Source organism: Grus americana, chromosome 10 (genome assembly GCF_028858705.1).
Source record: "Grus americana isolate bGruAme1 chromosome 10, bGruAme1.mat, whole genome shotgun sequence".
NCBI classification, from domain to species: domain Eukaryota; kingdom Metazoa; phylum Chordata; class Aves; order Gruiformes; family Gruidae; genus Grus; species Grus americana.
The window spans coordinates 8,497,092-8,514,703 of record NC_072861.1 but is presented as its reverse complement, the minus strand read 5'-3'; the positions used below and the strand labels follow the sequence as shown (position 1 = coordinate 8,514,703).

The 17,612-nt window shown below is 36.4% G+C and overlaps 1 protein-coding gene across 19 annotated transcripts in view; it reads left to right on the top strand.

Annotated features, from left to right (window-relative positions):
- The window catches only part of RNF111 (ring finger protein 111), a 62,235-nt gene that overhangs the window by 14,437 nt on the left and 30,186 nt on the right, over positions 1-17,612 (top strand). For 11 of the 19 annotated variants that reach the window (XR_008578639.1, XM_054837098.1, XM_054837094.1 and 8 more), the window contains exon 2: positions 6,343-7,238. Coding sequence is in view for 18 of the 19 variants with exons in the window: in XM_054837098.1 (XP_054693073.1) it covers positions 6,343-7,238 (896 nt within the window). In the remaining variant the exon portion in view is untranslated. Of the gene's footprint in view, positions 1-236; positions 415-5,819; positions 5,892-6,342; positions 7,239-17,612 lie in introns of those variants that run through there. The other 8 variants (XM_054837092.1, XM_054837090.1, XM_054837088.1 and 5 more) reach the window with 2 other exon arrangements.

Sequence of the window (17,612 nt, the reverse complement as noted above, 5' to 3'; positions counted from 1 at the left end):
AGGTGATTTTTGTCGTTCAAAAAATCAGAGTATCTGTCATCATTGTGACTGCATTAACACAAACAAAGGAAATTGAGAGTAGTTTGTAATGGTATTTCATGTTGTCCTGTGAATAAAGATGTATTTGGTGCTACATAATATCAAAGCAAAAATAATAGAGTTTCTGATTACATTCTGATTGTTGCTGTTTTATAAAGAGGCATATATCTTTAACAGTCAATTGCTTTATTTTCCAGCAAAGATTAGAAGGCCAATATATAGTATGCTAAAATTTAGTAGTTAAAACAAGCTTTAAAAGAGCACTGTTTGTCTCATGGAGTGGTGAAAATGAAGAACAACCAAAAATGAAGAACAATGCAATGAAGTTTCAAAATCTGATGGCAGTTGTGCTGGTAATGGAACTGAATATTGGAGGTTTGTGTTCTTGCCACTTTGCATTGTACAGCTTGTCCCTGCTTGATAGGAATGAAATTAATAGGGCATGACTGCCCCTTTTAGGCTAACAGGATTTTTATTTTTTTTTGTGAACTGCTCAGTGAATTCTTTATTTTTGTTGGAGCAGGGCATGATAGCACTGAGATTCGATCTTCATGGGATTGTGTTGGGGGTGCAGCTTCTCAAATGGCTCCAAGTCCTTTGTCGACCTCCATTGCGTCAGGGTCATGCATGACTCAGTCTTGTTTGGCTGTCTGCCCTTTAGAAGGGGTAGTAGTAGTACTTAGGTTATCTCACTTTTGCTGAAGGTCTTGTATGAATATTATAAGCTTTTTCATTATGCTGTTTCTTGGTATCTTGATTCATCTGGTGGAAGAGCCTTGCCAAAAGAGTAAAAATATATCTTTTTAATGAGAGGAAAGAAATGACTGTTGGTGTTCCAAAATACAGCTCATGTGATACTTTTATTCACTGGTCCATTCTTTGAGCTCTCGATAGCCATGTTTGCCAGTTCAAAAAAAGTACTGTCGTAGGAGCAGTATAGACAACGTAAGATTTCTTTGTGCATCAGACCTCAGCAGTGAGGTTTCCTCATGAAGATAACAGTACCAGTATTAGTTTTTCAGAGTAAAAATAATGTTAAAAGTAAAATCTGATAAAAGCCACATATTAGGGAAGGGAATTAATTTTAAAAGTTAATAATGAGTTCAGAGAACATATGCAAAGACAATGAGATGACTAAATAAAGGAACTACAAATGCAACTGATAGAAACTTCCTTTCTGAGACAACCTTAAATATTCTCTTGCCTGATATAATTCTATATATGGGCACTTGGGTACATAAATGGTCTAAGATAGCACGGGATTTTTATGGAAGTGGAATTGCTGTGTTCTTTCTGAGATCGTGACAACAATATGTTTTGCAAGCTCTTGGTAGTCTTGAGAGCTGTCATATCAGGAAGAACTGTTGTCTGCACTGGCCTCTAGGCTCAACCCTGCTGGATACCCGAGTTGCCTGTAAGTGCTTTTAGGGCCTGAGTGGTGGAGAGTGTATCAGACAAGGGGAAATGACTGTGTGTGTAATGAGAGAGGAGCAGGAAATTGAAGATGGGGAAAATGAGGAAATAGACTACTAACTGCTTTGTAAATGAAGCCTTCTTGTTCACTGCTTTTCATCAAGTTGGCTAGAAGTCTAGGTATTTGCTGAATAAACTGTTTGGCTAGCTGGGTTTAGGTGTGTTTATTACACTAACAAGACAGAGACCAGTAATTTGGGGTTATGTAAGAAGCACGTGCTTAAGAGGGTCATTTTCTGCAAAGTGGTTGGCTGGTCATGTGTCAGAGCACTGTGTACTTACTGTAGCCAAGCTTGAGAGAATTGATCAAGGTGCTTTTTGACACCTAAAAAGGATATTGTTTCTTGATGGTGAAGGGAGTTGACTATATCTTAAAATGTAACTGGAAATACATTTTCAAAGTAATGATATATTAGATTACATATATTCATCAACCAAGTTTACAGCAAAAATTGAGCTGATGCTGTGTAATGAACCATTTCACTGTTTTAGAGTGCTTTAATGCTATCATACTTTTTGATCGCTAGTAATGGCATTAATTAATGACAAAATATTTTGCTCCATCTTATAACTCAAATATCTTCTGCTTTTATATGTGATCATAAACTTGTCTGCTCTAAAGATCTCAAACTTTGACCTTGTTTTTTGGCTTAGCAATTTTGAGGGACTTTCCCAGTTTGCATGAATTTTCTTCCACTGCTGTATGTCTTAGTGTGATTAATATCAAAGGTCTTTAATTTGTGACACGAATGGATAAAAGTCATGTATGGTTCATGATTCTGAATCGAGTCATACACTTTAGAGGGGAACTTAGAATAACTATTTACAGTTTTCAGGTAGCTGTCTTAACAGCTCTTCCTCGAGTCTTTACTTAAAATGGCTTAAAAGAAGACACCACCCCATTTTTCCTCTCAAAGTCTTGATTCTGTAGGTTAATAGGCAAATGTTTTGATTAGGAAGGAGGAACGCTAAGGCTGATTGAGCTTACTGCATCTTGCTGCTTTTTGAAAAAGCTGCTGAGGAGTACTTTTAATTAGAGGGAGATTTTGTAGGATCTTCTAAATGTTTAACAGCAGATGATCTGATTCTAATGAGTCTTAATTGTTTGCATAATATTTTTGTAGTCCCTCTTAAACTTTGTCTTCTGTGTAAAAGCATTCGACTTGTATGTAGCATGGGTATTTCTGATGCCTAACCACTGAAAATACTTACAAAGGATTGGAATCTAGTTAAATGGGAAGCTCTTCTAGGATCTGTCTTTTTTGGTCAAATCTTTTGTTCAAAGGTTTGTAAGAGCATTTCTAAATCATGAAGGAATGGATTTTTTGTCATTCTTGATTGCTGCCATTCACTTAAAAAATATACTCATGTTTAAGTTGTTGTGTAATTTTTAATTGGGAGCCAGCGGCTCTCCCATGAGTAAGCAGTCTGTCAGGCTCTGTATTGGTTAGCAAAAATGAACAGTTCTTGATTACTTAGTTGAGTTACTGCAGACTTTTTCAAGGTTGTAAGAGTGCAGATATACAAAATGTTTGAATCTGAGTTAACTGTCTATTATATCTAGAATATTTTGGAATAAAACTAAGCTAGTAAATAGTGTTTCAGGTGCACTAGTTTTCACTGTGTGGTGGTTTAAGGTTTTTGTCATCTTATAGTAGTTTGAGATTTCTCAAAGTGTAAACTTTCTTGCTATAATTTTTTTTTTTTGCTCTAACTTAATATAGCTCTGTCTATATTTCAGCACAATGGCCCCTATACTAAAGTAAACAGAGCTTATACAAAGATAATCGCATTCAGTATGCAGAACTTTAATACTGATAGAGATTTCCACACTAGAGTTTAAGAATAAAACAGAGGTGGGGGGCAGGGGAGGCGGGCGGGAATGGGGGATGAGGACCACTCCCATGAGTAGAACTGAGTCCTTTGTAAACCAGCCCCTGATTGTGCTCACATAATGAGAAAATGTTCAGATTTTTGTTTCTTAAGAAAACTTCAGAATTAAATAAAATTGTCCCCTTAATCATGTTAAAAGGACAGGAAACCATTGCGTATAGGCTGAACGTGTAGTACATGATGGTAAGTTATGACTGCATTCAAAGATAATAAGCTCTCTGAATAATTTTATTTTTTTTAAACTCGAAATATTTTGTGTTTTTTCTAAAAAACTTGTGATGAAATATGGGGTTATTGTGGGAGGGCCTAGCTTGCTTTTGGACTGTGGAAAAGACTGTTGCATTTTTGTAAAACAGTGGTGCATAAATAACAGACCAAAAATACTGCCTTAAAGGTGACCTTGTGAGGATGAGAAAAAGACTAGGTACTGCTTATTCTCTGCGTGCTTGTAACAGGTTTGAATTTTGATTTCCTCTCCTTGTTAGAAACTTTAAAAAATGGAAGTCTTGGTCTTAGTTTTTTACAAAGAAAGATGGTGCATGTATGTGAGGGCAAGTACATGCATAGGGAGGAGCATGTGAGAGCTGATGTTTTCCTCAGGAGCAGAGACGGGTAGATGTCAGAATTCCACAGCTTTAATAGAGGTTTCTTTGTTTCCAATCTAGACTTTTTACACTCTTAATGTTTAGTTCCAAGTTTTTTTCCAATTTTGCAACTTTTTTCAGTCCTAGAGAAGAGGGTAGCCTTATATGGGGCATTCCACTGAAACTTATTACAATTAAAAAAAAATATATTGTCCAGGATGCAAGTCTTCCGTTTAACACTTGAAAATAAGAAATAACTCCTGCTGTGAATTTTGCTTTGATGAAGTGAAAATAAGAACCTGTCCTGTTGTATATGCTGACAAGAAGACGTTTAGTCCAACTTGCATGCAGTTAGCTTTTGACTTACTGATGTAAAACATACCTATCTGCTGTAATTCCAGTAGAAAACAGCAACATGTTCTTAGTTATCACAGGGTACAGGCCTCACATTTAACGGTAATTGTTATAAATGTTTGTAGAATTCCCAGTTAGGACATTCAAATGGATGTTTTCAGCTGGGATTCTAGGATCTACAAGATTCTTGATCTCTGGAAAGATCCAATGAACTTACGGCTTCTTTAGATGGTAGTACTGCAGCATATATGCCTTATGCAAAACTTCTGTTCCAATTACATCACTTGAAGAATTAAATTAGTTGCTTATGGCTATGAAGAGAATACAGGCTGCCTGGGATAATGCGTCTATTTATATACCTGTTGCAAAATGAGGTGTCATTCTTCAGGGTCTGTTAGGAACAACTAGCTCACAGCTGCTCCTGAAAGCATCAGTTTATGAAACAATCTAAGAAATGTTTGTTTACCTTTGCTCTGTAGCCTCAATCTTGTATTGATTCATTCTATGACAAAATAAACAAGAGCTTTCAATATTAGCACCAGATATAAGAACGTGTTAGCATTTTGAAGAATTTGGAGGTTCAGGCAGAAGATTACAGGCCTGAGTAGGCAATGCTACTTAACCTGCCATAGATCTGCTGTTGCTACCTTGGACTTTTTTCGTGGCTTCATGCGTATTCCAGCTGTGCTGCTTAAGGAGCCTCATTTCTACATAAGGTAGAGTTGCAGATATTTTTCTTAAGCAGCCTACTGGCAGTTCAGCACAACTTGCTGTAAGCCGGGTATAGCTGTTTGTGTGCTTATGCGATGAATTGGATTGGTGTCTGATCTGGTTGGGAAATTTGTTTTTCAGATCGGTCAGCTCTACATTCTGGTTCAGTGCATAAATATTTCTTCTAGAAGAGCATAGGAGATGTTCCTTCAAACAGGTGGTGAGGAAGGGAGAAAAGAGGGAGCACTTAACTGCTTCAGTAGTACAAGTCCTGAATGTCATCTGAGGCTCAAAAAAGTGATATTAGTTACAGTAAAGAGTATTTCAGTGGTTATCACAGTGGGAACCAAATTCCCGTTGTCACTTCCTTGTGGGAATTTAAACAGAAGTCAGAGATGCCAGATGAAGCAGGCTGAAGGTGAATGTATTACTGAGGTTACTGTTGCCGTTGTGTCTCAGTAGTCTTCTAGTACAAAAGGCTTTCTCTGAAATTGTCTTTGAGGCTTATGTTGCATTGTTGTACATTGACAGCCTAATACTTTGACAATGAAGTGAAACTCCCTGGTACCAGCTATTAAGGGAACATGTGATAAGATTTGCTCAATTTCTGTCACAGGATAGAGTCAAAAGTACGTGGACAGAAAATAGCTTTGTACACTATACTATTAATGTGTGATTTTTTTTTTTTAAAGAAAGGATTTCTATTACTTTACCCCAAAATAATAAGGTTCAAAATCTCTCTTGTTTTATTCCTTTGCATGTCAGAAAAGAACCATGAATTCTAAGTGATTTTTGTAGCTCAGTTGTCACCATACTGTGCCATGTGTCGTGTTCAAGGTATTTACTATCCATATATACAGCTATAGGGGAAGACGTAGGCCTTATTTAAGCATGCAGTTTAGTTGATGGCTGTTGGATCAGTTTAGCTGAAACTTGGGTAACTTCTATAAGCCACAGTCTGTAAAACTTTCATGTTTAAGCATCAGGAAAACATTGTCCATACATTTTGCAGGCAACGTACATCAATATTTGCCCTGTGAAAGTGATAAGGTTTTCACTGACTATAAGAACTTCCCTTCAATGCAAGTTGTAAGAGTTCTGTCTTAATTGAAAATTACATTGTCAAGAAGTATTGTTTATATTATGAAACAGTTGTATTTCAGTTACTGCTGTTTTGCTTTTCTCACTGGGGGGGTTAGTCTTAGCAGTAAATGGCGTTTGTCTTAGTTTTGCTCTCAAAAAAATCTAATGCTTCTTTTTCTTGATGCATATCTATTTTTATTTCTAGGCCTTTCTTAAAACTTTCCATGTCTAAATGGACTCCTGAATGTAATATAGTTTATACTCTAAAAGCGGATATGAAGAGTGAAGTTCCTTCTGATGCACCAAAGAGACAGGAGAGTCTGAAGGGGATCCTCTTGAACCCTGAGCCTATTGGAGCAGCCAAAAGCTTCACTGCAGAAGTTGAGATGATTGCCAGTAAAGTAGGGAATGAGTTCTCTCATTTATGTGGTGATTCTCAAAAGCAAAAGGACATGAATGGCAGCCGTACAGACCAAGACAAAAGCATTGTGGTGCGAAAAAAACGCAAGAGCCAGCAGGCTGGTCCTTCATATACTCAAAATTGTCCTGATAAAGAAAACCAAGGAATCTTAGGATTAAGACAGCATCTAGAAACGCAGAGTGAAGACAATGATTCTTCTTTTAGTGACTGTATCTCTTCGCCTTCATCTAGCCTACATTTTGGAGACTCTGACACAGTAACATCTGATGAAGAAAAAGATGCTCCTGTAAGACACCCTCAGGCAGTCTTGAATACTACAGGTAGAACTCATAGTGCAAGGTCACAAAAGTGGCCTCGGACTGAGGCAGACTCTGTACCTGGATTATTAATGAAAAGGCCCTGTTTTCACAGCAGCTCTTTAAGGAGACTTCCGTATAGGAAGAGATTTGTGAAAACAAGTTCATCACAGCGGACGCAGAACCAAAAAGAACGAATTTTAATGCAGAGGAAAAAGCGGGAAGTGTTAGCTCGAAGAAAGTATGCTTTACTGCCCAGCTCTAGCAGTTCCAGTGAGAATGATCTCAGTAGTGAATCTTCTTCCAGTTCATCTACTGAAGGGGAGGAAGACTTATTTGTGTCACCTGGTGAAAACCACCAGAACAGTACAGCTGTTCCTTCAGGTAAAACTAAATTCCTGAGGTGGTACTTATTGTACATGATGAAAGTTCATTCATACACTTTTTAAATAAGTGCTTTGGAGCAGTTGGTTTTGTGTTTTTATAGAAGTTATACTACAAATAGAATTACTACAGGTAATGTGAACATTACACCATAAATTCTTGATGGTAAAATACATTCAGAGCTTCCAGTAGAATTACAACAAATCTAGAATTTTTAACTTTAATGTAAAAGATAAAGTTAATGGTTTTTAAACAACATACTGGAAGGTTGCTGAATCTGATTAGTCACACACTGTGGAATTGCTCCTTTTTTTTTTTCTTTAAGCTGTTGAATTGTATTAAAAAATTTAGCTATTATAGCATTGTTAACTGATTGGGTTCTGTTTTCAGAATGTAGAAATATCTGCTAATACACAATTAACTCTGCTTGACAATTTAAAAAAAAAAAGTGGGGGAGGAAGATGAGAATAAAAGTTTCTTCATTGTGATAAGAGCCTGAAATATGATTCGGTTGAAGGTAGGTTTAGTATTCAAAGAAGAGAAAATTTTAAGGCCTGAAATTGTAGAAGCAAAGTGTTGTGTATATATATACCAAATGTTTTACCTAGATAAACTCAATGCAGTACTCTTGCAGTTGGTTTACATAGATGTTTCTCTAGTATGTCTTGACACAGGATTTGAGTGCATACTTGAATATTTGGAGTGGGGGTTTTTGGGGGGGGTCTTTTTGGGTTTTTTGGTTGGGCGTGAGTGTTTTGTTGCAGGTTTTGGGGTTGGTGGGTTTTTTTTGCTATCTACCAATTATCGTGAACTTTCTTTCATCCTAAATTTGCCAAGTGAAAGGTAGTCCAAAGACTGGAACCAGTGATGTTCACAATGTTGTAGTTGTGCCTTCTGTTTATCGTTTCAGCTTTTTGGAGGGCATGGGGAAGTAATACATAGAACACAGCATAGTGGCAATCTGTGGAACCATGGTTTTTTGCATAGCAGCAAAAGTATTTTAGAAAGTGAAACCGTATCTCAGACTGCTGGTCATTCCTCTAAGAAAAAATAACTGAAAATAAAGGACAGGGTTTGTTTGTTTGTTTTTTAAAAAAAAGGTGTTCATGTTAGGGCAGGATTTAAGCTTGAACAGAACCAGAGTACTAAAGACTAGATTATTGCTTGTTATCCATTGTAGCAGGAAATAATTTGTGTGGTGTTCTTTAATGTACTATTTAAATACAAGAAGTAAAATTTGTAATGCAAAAGTCTTATGCAGTGCTAGGGCTGCATAAATAACTCTGAAACAGAAGAATTATTGCACAGCCTTAATTATCTTCATGCATATTTGTGGGGACAAAAAAGTAATTTTTTAAGCCTAAAGAGGTTACATTCGACATGCATATTGAAGGGTATGATTTGTAAATATTTAGTGTATGGGGATATACATACATTCATATTAAAAAACAACTTGGGAAAGTACTATGTTAATACTTCTGTTTCCAAGTTAATAGTTTCTTCTTGTTTTCAGAGAGGATGGAGTTTCATATAACTGTAAAATTATGTAGGACCTTTAACAGCTCTCTTTCCAGCCAGAGCACCATGCAATAGGGAAACTGGTATATGGATGAGAAAATGTAGGTTATGGCTTCTTAGGCGACTATCTGTTTCTAACCATGATAAATGTATTTAAAGAGAGAATTTTCAATTAATTTTTTTTTTAGTCTACTTGAACTGTTAAAACCTACTGCCCTTTTTTAACACAAATTCAATTAATACCACTTCTGGGTTTTTATTTCCTTTGAAGTGTAGAACAAGTATTTCCATAGTGAGGCTTTCCATAGGCATTTAAAAAGAATCTTTTTGGAGAGAGACCTCTTTAAAAATTGATGTAATGATCAGTGAATATTGAAGTTGTTCAGGTAACTTCTGATAATTTAGTGTGATGTTATTTTGACTGTAGGAAGACCGAAACTTGAAATTTGTTTCATCTAGTTATGTGGAACAGGAAGTGCATTGTCCAGTGGCTTAACTTTTATACTCTGGAAGAGCACACTTAATTCATTTATGAAATTATGTTTATTCTCATGTTATGAATGAAAAATCAATTAGCTCTGCCTCAGTTAATTTTAAATTAAAATGCTGACATCAGTTGTAACTGAAATAAGGTATGCTTCAAAGAATATGTATTATGGTGGCTTTACTTCAGAAATAACACAGTGAGCTGAGAAGTAATTCTGGCTTAGAGTATGTTGGTTTTTTCCAGTGGAAATATGTATTGATGTGAAGGTTTTGAACATTTTATTTACATTGCAGATAAAATGGGAAGTTGAGCAGACTTCCTGTATAAAAGTGTCCTATTTTTAGTAAGGTAAAAGTGTGATTAACGCTTTCTGTTGCTGTTACATAAGGCATTTCTAATTATTGAGTTAATTGGGATAGAGCTGGGGCCAGCTGGAAAAATAGCTATACAACTTCTCTGTATAGTGAGCAAGCATGATGGTGTTTCTATATGAGGAAAGGGTTGTATTGCTAGTGATGCTACTAGTCTGTTAACATTAGGGAAGAATTCTTTTGCTTTAGATTGGCACGTGAAGGTTACATACGTATCTGCTGAAATTAAAGAATATATGGAAGGACAAAGAACTTATGCTAAGAATGAGGCCTGCAGCATATATGTAAAAGTCCTAGAGGATAGACTTAAAGGAGAATAATAATGATCAGAAAAGAAAATAAAATTTAAAAAGGTAATAACTGAGTTTTTAATAAGCAGCCATCAAAGTGATGTGATTAGTCTTGTAGCCTTCTTAATAGCAATTTTTATTAAGGATATATCACAAAATATTTTTTTCTTTGAATGTTGATGTTTATCTAAAGATACAGTGCATTTAAAGAACCGGTAAATTTAATTACTGTTCTGGAAAATGTTCATTTCTTACTATTGTGAGAAATTAAAGTAACAGATCTTTTTACCCAAGTAACTATTTGGTAGGCTAGTTCTTGTAGTTAATAGAACTAACTTGGCTATTTTTGGAAAATTATATGAATGGAGGTGTGTGTGGGCTTTGTGTTTGTTTGTTTGTTTTGTTTTTTGTTTTTTTTTGGTTTTTTTTTTTTAACAAAACCTTTTACAAAACTGTTACCAAAAAACCCCCAGACAACACTATATAGAGTTTTTCCTCCTTTTTCTTTTCTATCAGGGTTTCAGCTATTCTTCTGGTGGAACTTTGTGCTTTGGGAATGGGAGAGTATTTAACAATTACAAAATCCTGCCACCTGGGAATAGATTATATTATTTTACCAACTGTTTGCCATAAAAGGCAGTTGTCCTCATTAAATCTGAGATGACCAGATGAAGCTCATTCAGGAGATGGAGGAGAGTTGGGGGCATAAGGACAATATAAAAACAACTATGTGTAGTTTAACAATACAGTTATAGTTGAAGATACAAGTGCTTTCAGGGGTATATATTCTAATCTGAATGTTGATCAGTTGGTTTTAATTGTAATACTGGTCTTACAGTTAAAATGACTGCAAGCAGCAACATTTTTGCTGTGAAACGTAAATTTTGATTCTTTGTTTTATTTAGCTCAAACTTTTCTCTAACCTTTGGAGTACCTGTATGCATACCTAGAGAGATAATCCTCTTTTGACTTTCCTTGTCAAAGGTGGCAAAATTTCAGCTCTTTCTGTAATTGGATCTCTGTAATGTTGTAATGCAAATTTTCTGATATGCTTGTACAGGTATTTGGTTTTCAGCTTAGATTTAAAGGGCTGGGGGTACCATTTGGAGATGACAAATCTGTGGAGGGAAATCTAGCAAAAGCTAAAATTGGAGCAAGTTTTTAGCCTCACGTATTCTGATTTGGCAGTAAAGCTGAACCTCGGGAAATGGGAAACTGCTGTTATAAAAAAAAAAAGCTGGGTAGAATTTTGCATTGTCATAAATTGATCACCTAATAGCATGTAAAATTCCTTCAGGGTCTGCCATGTTACTTTATGTTTTGGAGCAGCTAGTGCTAGACAGGCCTTGCCTCTTTCCATAGAATGTAGTGCTGATGAGAAGCTGCCCCAGTTTTTGTTCAGAGCTGCTTAGAACGATAAGACTGAGTTTATTCACTACCATCCTCTTGATTCCTGTAACGTATTTGTTGTCTGTCTTCCAAAAATGTGGAATATAGACATGCAATATTTTAAAAGCCAGAGGCCTTTAAACATATACCATTTCATGTTCAGATTATTTTAACATGTTCAAGATAAATATGTAGTAAGTGGAAATGAGCCTGTTGTTAGAGTTGATTATTTTTCGGTTACTTAATCCTTCCTAAAACTGCAGCATGCACTCCTTTTCTCACCGTAACTGATGCAGCTTGTAATTCAGAGCTTTTAGCTCAATAGTGTTAGTGGACAAGGAAGTGAATGCGTACACTTGCTACTGTGCCCCCTGCTAGAGGGGGGTTGAGGAAGAACTGGGAAGCATTGAGGAAAGAAGCACCTGGCTTTGTGAGCAGCAGACGTTAACCATTGTTGCTATATCTATCTGCTCTGAATTGGAGCTTTAAATAGCTACAGTAATAAAAGTTAGCATGGAATTCACTTCACTTCCCTGCAGCTGCTGCAGCTTTCTGTGCTGAAAAGGTGCTACTTCTAGAATGGCTTGCTGTAGCATTGCTGATGGGACTAAGATTTATGTGCTTGGTTAAGAACAGTCGGTAGAGTTTTGGATTAGCCCATATTAGCATGGCTCACAGCTGGACAGGATCCCCTAAATTCTGGTTGTTGACTGTCTTTTCCACCAGCGTGCAGTCCCTGAAGAAATTTGTCTGGTTTTGAAAATTTCTCCCATCATGCACAACTATTGGAAAGTATATTCCAGATAAGTCTCGGGTACAGAAAATGTGTAGTCTTCTAACCTAGTGTCACCTGACACTAAGGGTACAGGCAGGTTTTTTTAGGGATCCTTGGCAGAATGATGATGGCACTAAATCACAGTTACAGTTAAAGCTTTATTTTCCTAGCAGGATGATTAGTATAGCACAGAATTTCTGATTAGAATGGCACAGGATTTCCACAAGCAGAATCAATATAATACAATCTATAAGTAGTGTGATACAGAATTTATAATACAACTTATAATTTCTAATCACCTGGACCCTCTGCAGATCAGATTAAATCTTAATATGTGGTTTGCTGTATCAATATAACAATCATAATCTAGACTCAAAAATCATATAAAAGAATACAAGTCAGTCCTCAGAGGAAGCAGACAATGGTGGGGGTGTCCCTGGCCACTGTCATGGTTCTCACTGTCCAGTAGCAGTTCTGGTCCAAGTTCCCACTTAGGACTTGTAACTGCTTGATTTTATAGACAGTGCTCTGTGTGTTGTTATGCTTCCCTGTTCTGTGATGGGGGTCATCAACAACACCTGGTTGGCTGGGTGCCTGGCACCTTCAAGGCTGGCAACGAAGGGAGTAATTGTCCTGGCGCCCAGGAATCTCGAGACTGATAGGGAGGGGAAGACGAAATCTGTTTGGTTTGTCTACTTGTTTCACAGGACCTTCAGAGCCTGAGAATGAGGGGAAAGGGAATGAATGTGACCCACTCAATCACAGAGGATGGCTGCTTGCCTCATAAAATGGCATTAGTTGTGCTAGCTGTATTACTAGGGGTCGGGAGCAGGGGGTACCAGTCATGTGTAGTTCAAGAAGTTTGAAAGTTGAAGAAGGGAGTACTCATTAACACTAGTAGGATATTATTATTTTATCCATTTCAAGCTGAATTACTGTCCAGGTAATTATCTTGAAGTCACCCCACATAGTACCAGCAAAGTTCAAAAAGGGATTAGATGCACTTAGTGACAGCTGTCTGTGAGCAATGAATAGACAAGAAAGTGCTTTCTGACATCTGTAATATTGTTGTGGATGCTGGGTGATGTGAGAGGTTTCAGTTAAAGATTGTAGCCTGGATTTTCTACTCTGACCGCTTAGTTTTGATGGCTGCAGCTGGCAGAGAGACTGTGGGCTCAGCAGGCCCTTGGTCTGATCCAGTGAAAGCTTGGAACTCAAAGTCAGTCATCTCTCTCAGTGGAACTTGACTGCTTATTTTAAATCTTTTCTGTTTTCTCTTATGGCTAGGTCATACTGTCTCATTTGAAATTGTGCATTGTAAGACTCCTTCACTATCTTACATGTAATATTTAAACTAGTTAAACCCTATGTTAATTGCAAAATAGATGTAAAATACCTTCCAGGAAGGACAACAGTCAGCCAAACATAAATTTGGATATTATACCAGTGTTATTTATATCCTTGGTGGGGTGCTTGTGTTGATGATGGCATAACTCAGAGATTAATCAATCATCATCTTTCAGAGTTAAGTAATAGTATAATTATATATATAATACACAGCATATAATTGTATATATTATACACAATATACTGTGCAAAGCTTAGTCTCTTGCTTGTAACTTCTGGATTATTAAAGTATTTGTTTCTAAAACTTGCTTCCCAGAACTACATGTGGTCTATCAACAGCACGTAGCAGTTATGGTTCTGAAATAATCTTACAACTTGCTGGGGAAAAGATATCCTCGTTTACTCATCTAAATATTGGACTACATGGTATTATATTAAAAGTTATTTTCTGCTTAATAAAGTACTTTAATCTGACAGATTTACTGTCTTTGTGATGTAGGGCCTGGAGAAGGGAGTGTTTTGGTTTTTAAGGGATGATTATTATTTTTGAGCATGTTCAAATTTGAATTCAAGCCAGTGTAGTTTATCCCTTCCCCTAAGCTGGCTGAGCACTAGGTTTCTATCGTAAAACAGACTCTCAAAAGAGAAGGGAGAAGCTTCTGTAAAGAAGTTGCTGACTATTACTGATTATTAGTCATGTACAAAACGTAATTACTAACTGCTGTTGATGGGTCTGAATTGTTGGGATATGCAAAACTTGAAAACTAAAATTTGGTGGCTCGTATGCACTATCAAATATTATTTGTGGATGTGGGGGAAGAAAAATCTTGCTGTAATTTTCAGTAGAAGTTTTGTTTTTAACCAGCTCATAAGATGTAGAATGAGTCTTTCAGCGGTAGCCCAAAGGCTAATTTAGTCACAAATAACTAGAGTATAATTTACTTGCTGCGTTTTGTTATGGAGATGGCAGAGAGAAGTAGTGTATGCCTGCAGGAGCATAATTTTCTGTTTGTTTTATAGCCATAGGTATTATGCTGAAAGTAGTACAAAATACCTCTCATAGATCTGCATAACTATTTTGCTGCCAACAGTCCAGTGACTCTTCTTGAAGGGAGATTACTTTCAAGGAGTATAGAATTAGTATAGCAACACTCTCATTACACAGATTTAGCTGTTCTTTTACAGCGTCAATCATTTAGATGATACATTGATGAGTAAAGTATTCATATTTATACTTTAAGATCAAATTTGCTTGAAGTTAATTCCAGACAGAAGATGACTGGACAGTGACTGGTCCATGCAAAAAAGCAAATAAATGAATTATACCTTGTCATGGTGAACTATATAAAAATATCCTGTGTAGTGGACCGTAGGGTAAAAAGTAATACTGTGAAAGATGTGCAAGTAGTTTGTCGTGTGGTGTATTTCTGGATTTGGATTTTTTGTTTATTTTGTTGTGGGTTTTTTCTTGGCTGTTGGCACGTTTTGTAAATTGTGCAGTACATTAGAACTGAGATTTACTGAAATGTTGTTGGGTTTATGCCCTTCTTAAGAAATTTACTTTACAGATGTGTATATATACCAAGTATATTCCCACATAGATCTAAAGATGTAGACACCTTAAAGATACGTTCAGCTGTTTACTGCTAACATGTGGCCTTGGATTCACCAGATGGTTCCTAAGAGTTTTACATATGTTGTAAATATTTGAGGCATGTGAGTGCCTCAAAATTCTCTTGAGCAAATATTTTTAGAAACAATAATAGCAAAACCTCTGAAAATACTTTTTTTTTTTATTTTTATTTCTCATGTCAGTCATCTCACTAAAGAAAGTTTCCTTCTGCTTTTCAGGGTTGTGCACTCTTAAAATTCAGGTCAACCATCTTGAACTCTTCTGACTGACATACCAGTAAAGTTCACTTTCAGACACTAACTTAACCTGCAAAGTTACGTTATATGGAACTGCAAAACATCATGGCTTTGCTAGGATTAGGCTTAGAGCAGTTCAAAACAGCAGACTTGAATTTTAAGCGCATTTGGTAGAGAACTTTTTTTTTTCCAGTTTTGATACTACAGAACATTCAAAAAGACATCTTAAATTTCACTAGTTCTTTAGTATTGGTACAGTTTTAATTCTTAATTGTCTTGTAAATGAAATACTCTAATGCTAGGGATTTATCCCATATATATGGGCTTGCTGAAGTTTCAGGGAGCTCTCCTTGATAGCCATGTTGCTGCTCATGTGCTGCAGGCACTGCATTCCTGTCAGCCTGTCAAGGAGGCTGTCTTCCGAGACCTCATTTTGACAGACTATTTCAGAGACTTCTCTTTGTTTTAACACTACACTTTGGTCTGCTTTGTAGGATCTTGTCTAAATCAGAATAAACTGGTGTGGTTTTGGTTTTGATGGTTCAAAAACTCTATTCTCTTCCTTGTAATGTATGAGAAGAGGCAAAGAAGAAAGAGTAAATCCTGTTGACAACGAAAGATTGGATTTTCATACCACTGAGTACTACCGACTCTAAGGCTAGTGTCTGACTATGGAAGAGCTACTTGATGAGGATTATGTTACTTCGGTGTTGCCTATGTTACCGAAGTTTTGCTATTCAGCTGACTTTTCATTAACGTTTATCTGAACAATAAAACCAGTTCGCATTGGCTGATTGCCTAATTTGTAGATACTGTTCTCTAAACTACTGCAGAGTTCACATACGTGTACTTTTCCCCTTGGTGTGTTTCTAATAGAACTCACTTGAAAGCTCCTTTTATTTAAAAGAGGGTACAAAGTTGTGTATGATCATAACTTACATTCATAGTTTTGTTTTTTTTCCCTAGCAATATAATCTTACTCAATGCCTAACGAATATTTATGTAATTTAGAGGAATTGTTTTTCTGCTTCATTTTGAAGAAAGTGTGTATTATTTGCTCCTTGTACAGGAAAGCACTTCATGGGATGAAAACCCAATCAGGTTTTTTTTTTTGACTTGGGAGGATGCTATTAGAAAGCACGAGCAGTAGGAAATAGCATATGGCTGAACTATATCTACACTATATCCTACTTATAGCAATTTTGACTATTTTCCTAAAGATTATTCTTTATTATTTTGGAATTCATAAAACCTGTTCATGCAGTAACAGTCCTCTGGTTTCTACAGTCTGACTTATGTGTAGTCTGTAAAATCACATCTTGAACTAAAGATTTGCTTAAAAAAGGATTAAGGAAAATGAACTCTCAAACCGTGACAAAGATGAGTATCTGAATTGTGTAGATATTCAGTTGAGAATTCTCTTTGGCTTTCATGAGATAAAGTTGTGTCAGAATTTAGGTAGAGGTGCACACTGGAGTTACATGGCATATGATTTTGTCCTCAAGGAGCTGCTGTTTATTTTCAGAAGTAGTGAGATCATACTTAAGCCTAAATCTTCCTGCTTTTGCGCCTGTCATAAATTTCAGTAAATATTTAGCCTCAGGACATGTGGACTCCTAGGAGTGCTCTCGAAGTTACTGTAATTCAGAGAAGCGCATGTTTAGAAGCACAGACATAGGGGAAAAATACTACTTTTTTTTTTTTTTCTAACTGGCCTTTCACCAGCTGCTTGGCTAGCTGGTTTTGTCTGAGCAGCAGCTAAGACAGTTTTGTGTAAGGAAGCTGTTGCTTATTTGCCCATGATTTGCAAGATGTCAAAAGCATGACGTTTACATTCTTTTTAATGTAATGATGACTTTAACTGCCTTTCTTTCACTTTGAGTAATTGGCCTCTCTATATTTTCAATTTTAGCATGTGAATTTGTGTTTTAGACACTGTAACATTTTCAGTTTTTCCAAAAATTTTCATGCAAGTTCTGAGAATCACTTTTGTCATGTATTACTTCCAGTTGTGAAAATTTGGTGAATAGCAGTATTTGGAAGCATCGCTCTTTCCATCTTCAAGCACCAGTCTTTCTGGGATAAGTATGACAGGAAACAAATAAAGGCCATTGGAAACTAAGTAATGCAACTTGTTTTTTCAAAATATAAAAATGTTGACACTTGGGGGAGAAAAAAATAATCTGCCCCATTTTGTCTTTGGGTAGAGCAGCTGAGAACGATCGGTCATACAGGATGTAAGTATTGACTTGAATGAGACCAAATTCTTCAAGCACTTGTCTTGAAGAAATTTGCAAATCTCAAAATGGTAGTTTGCTATTTCTAAGT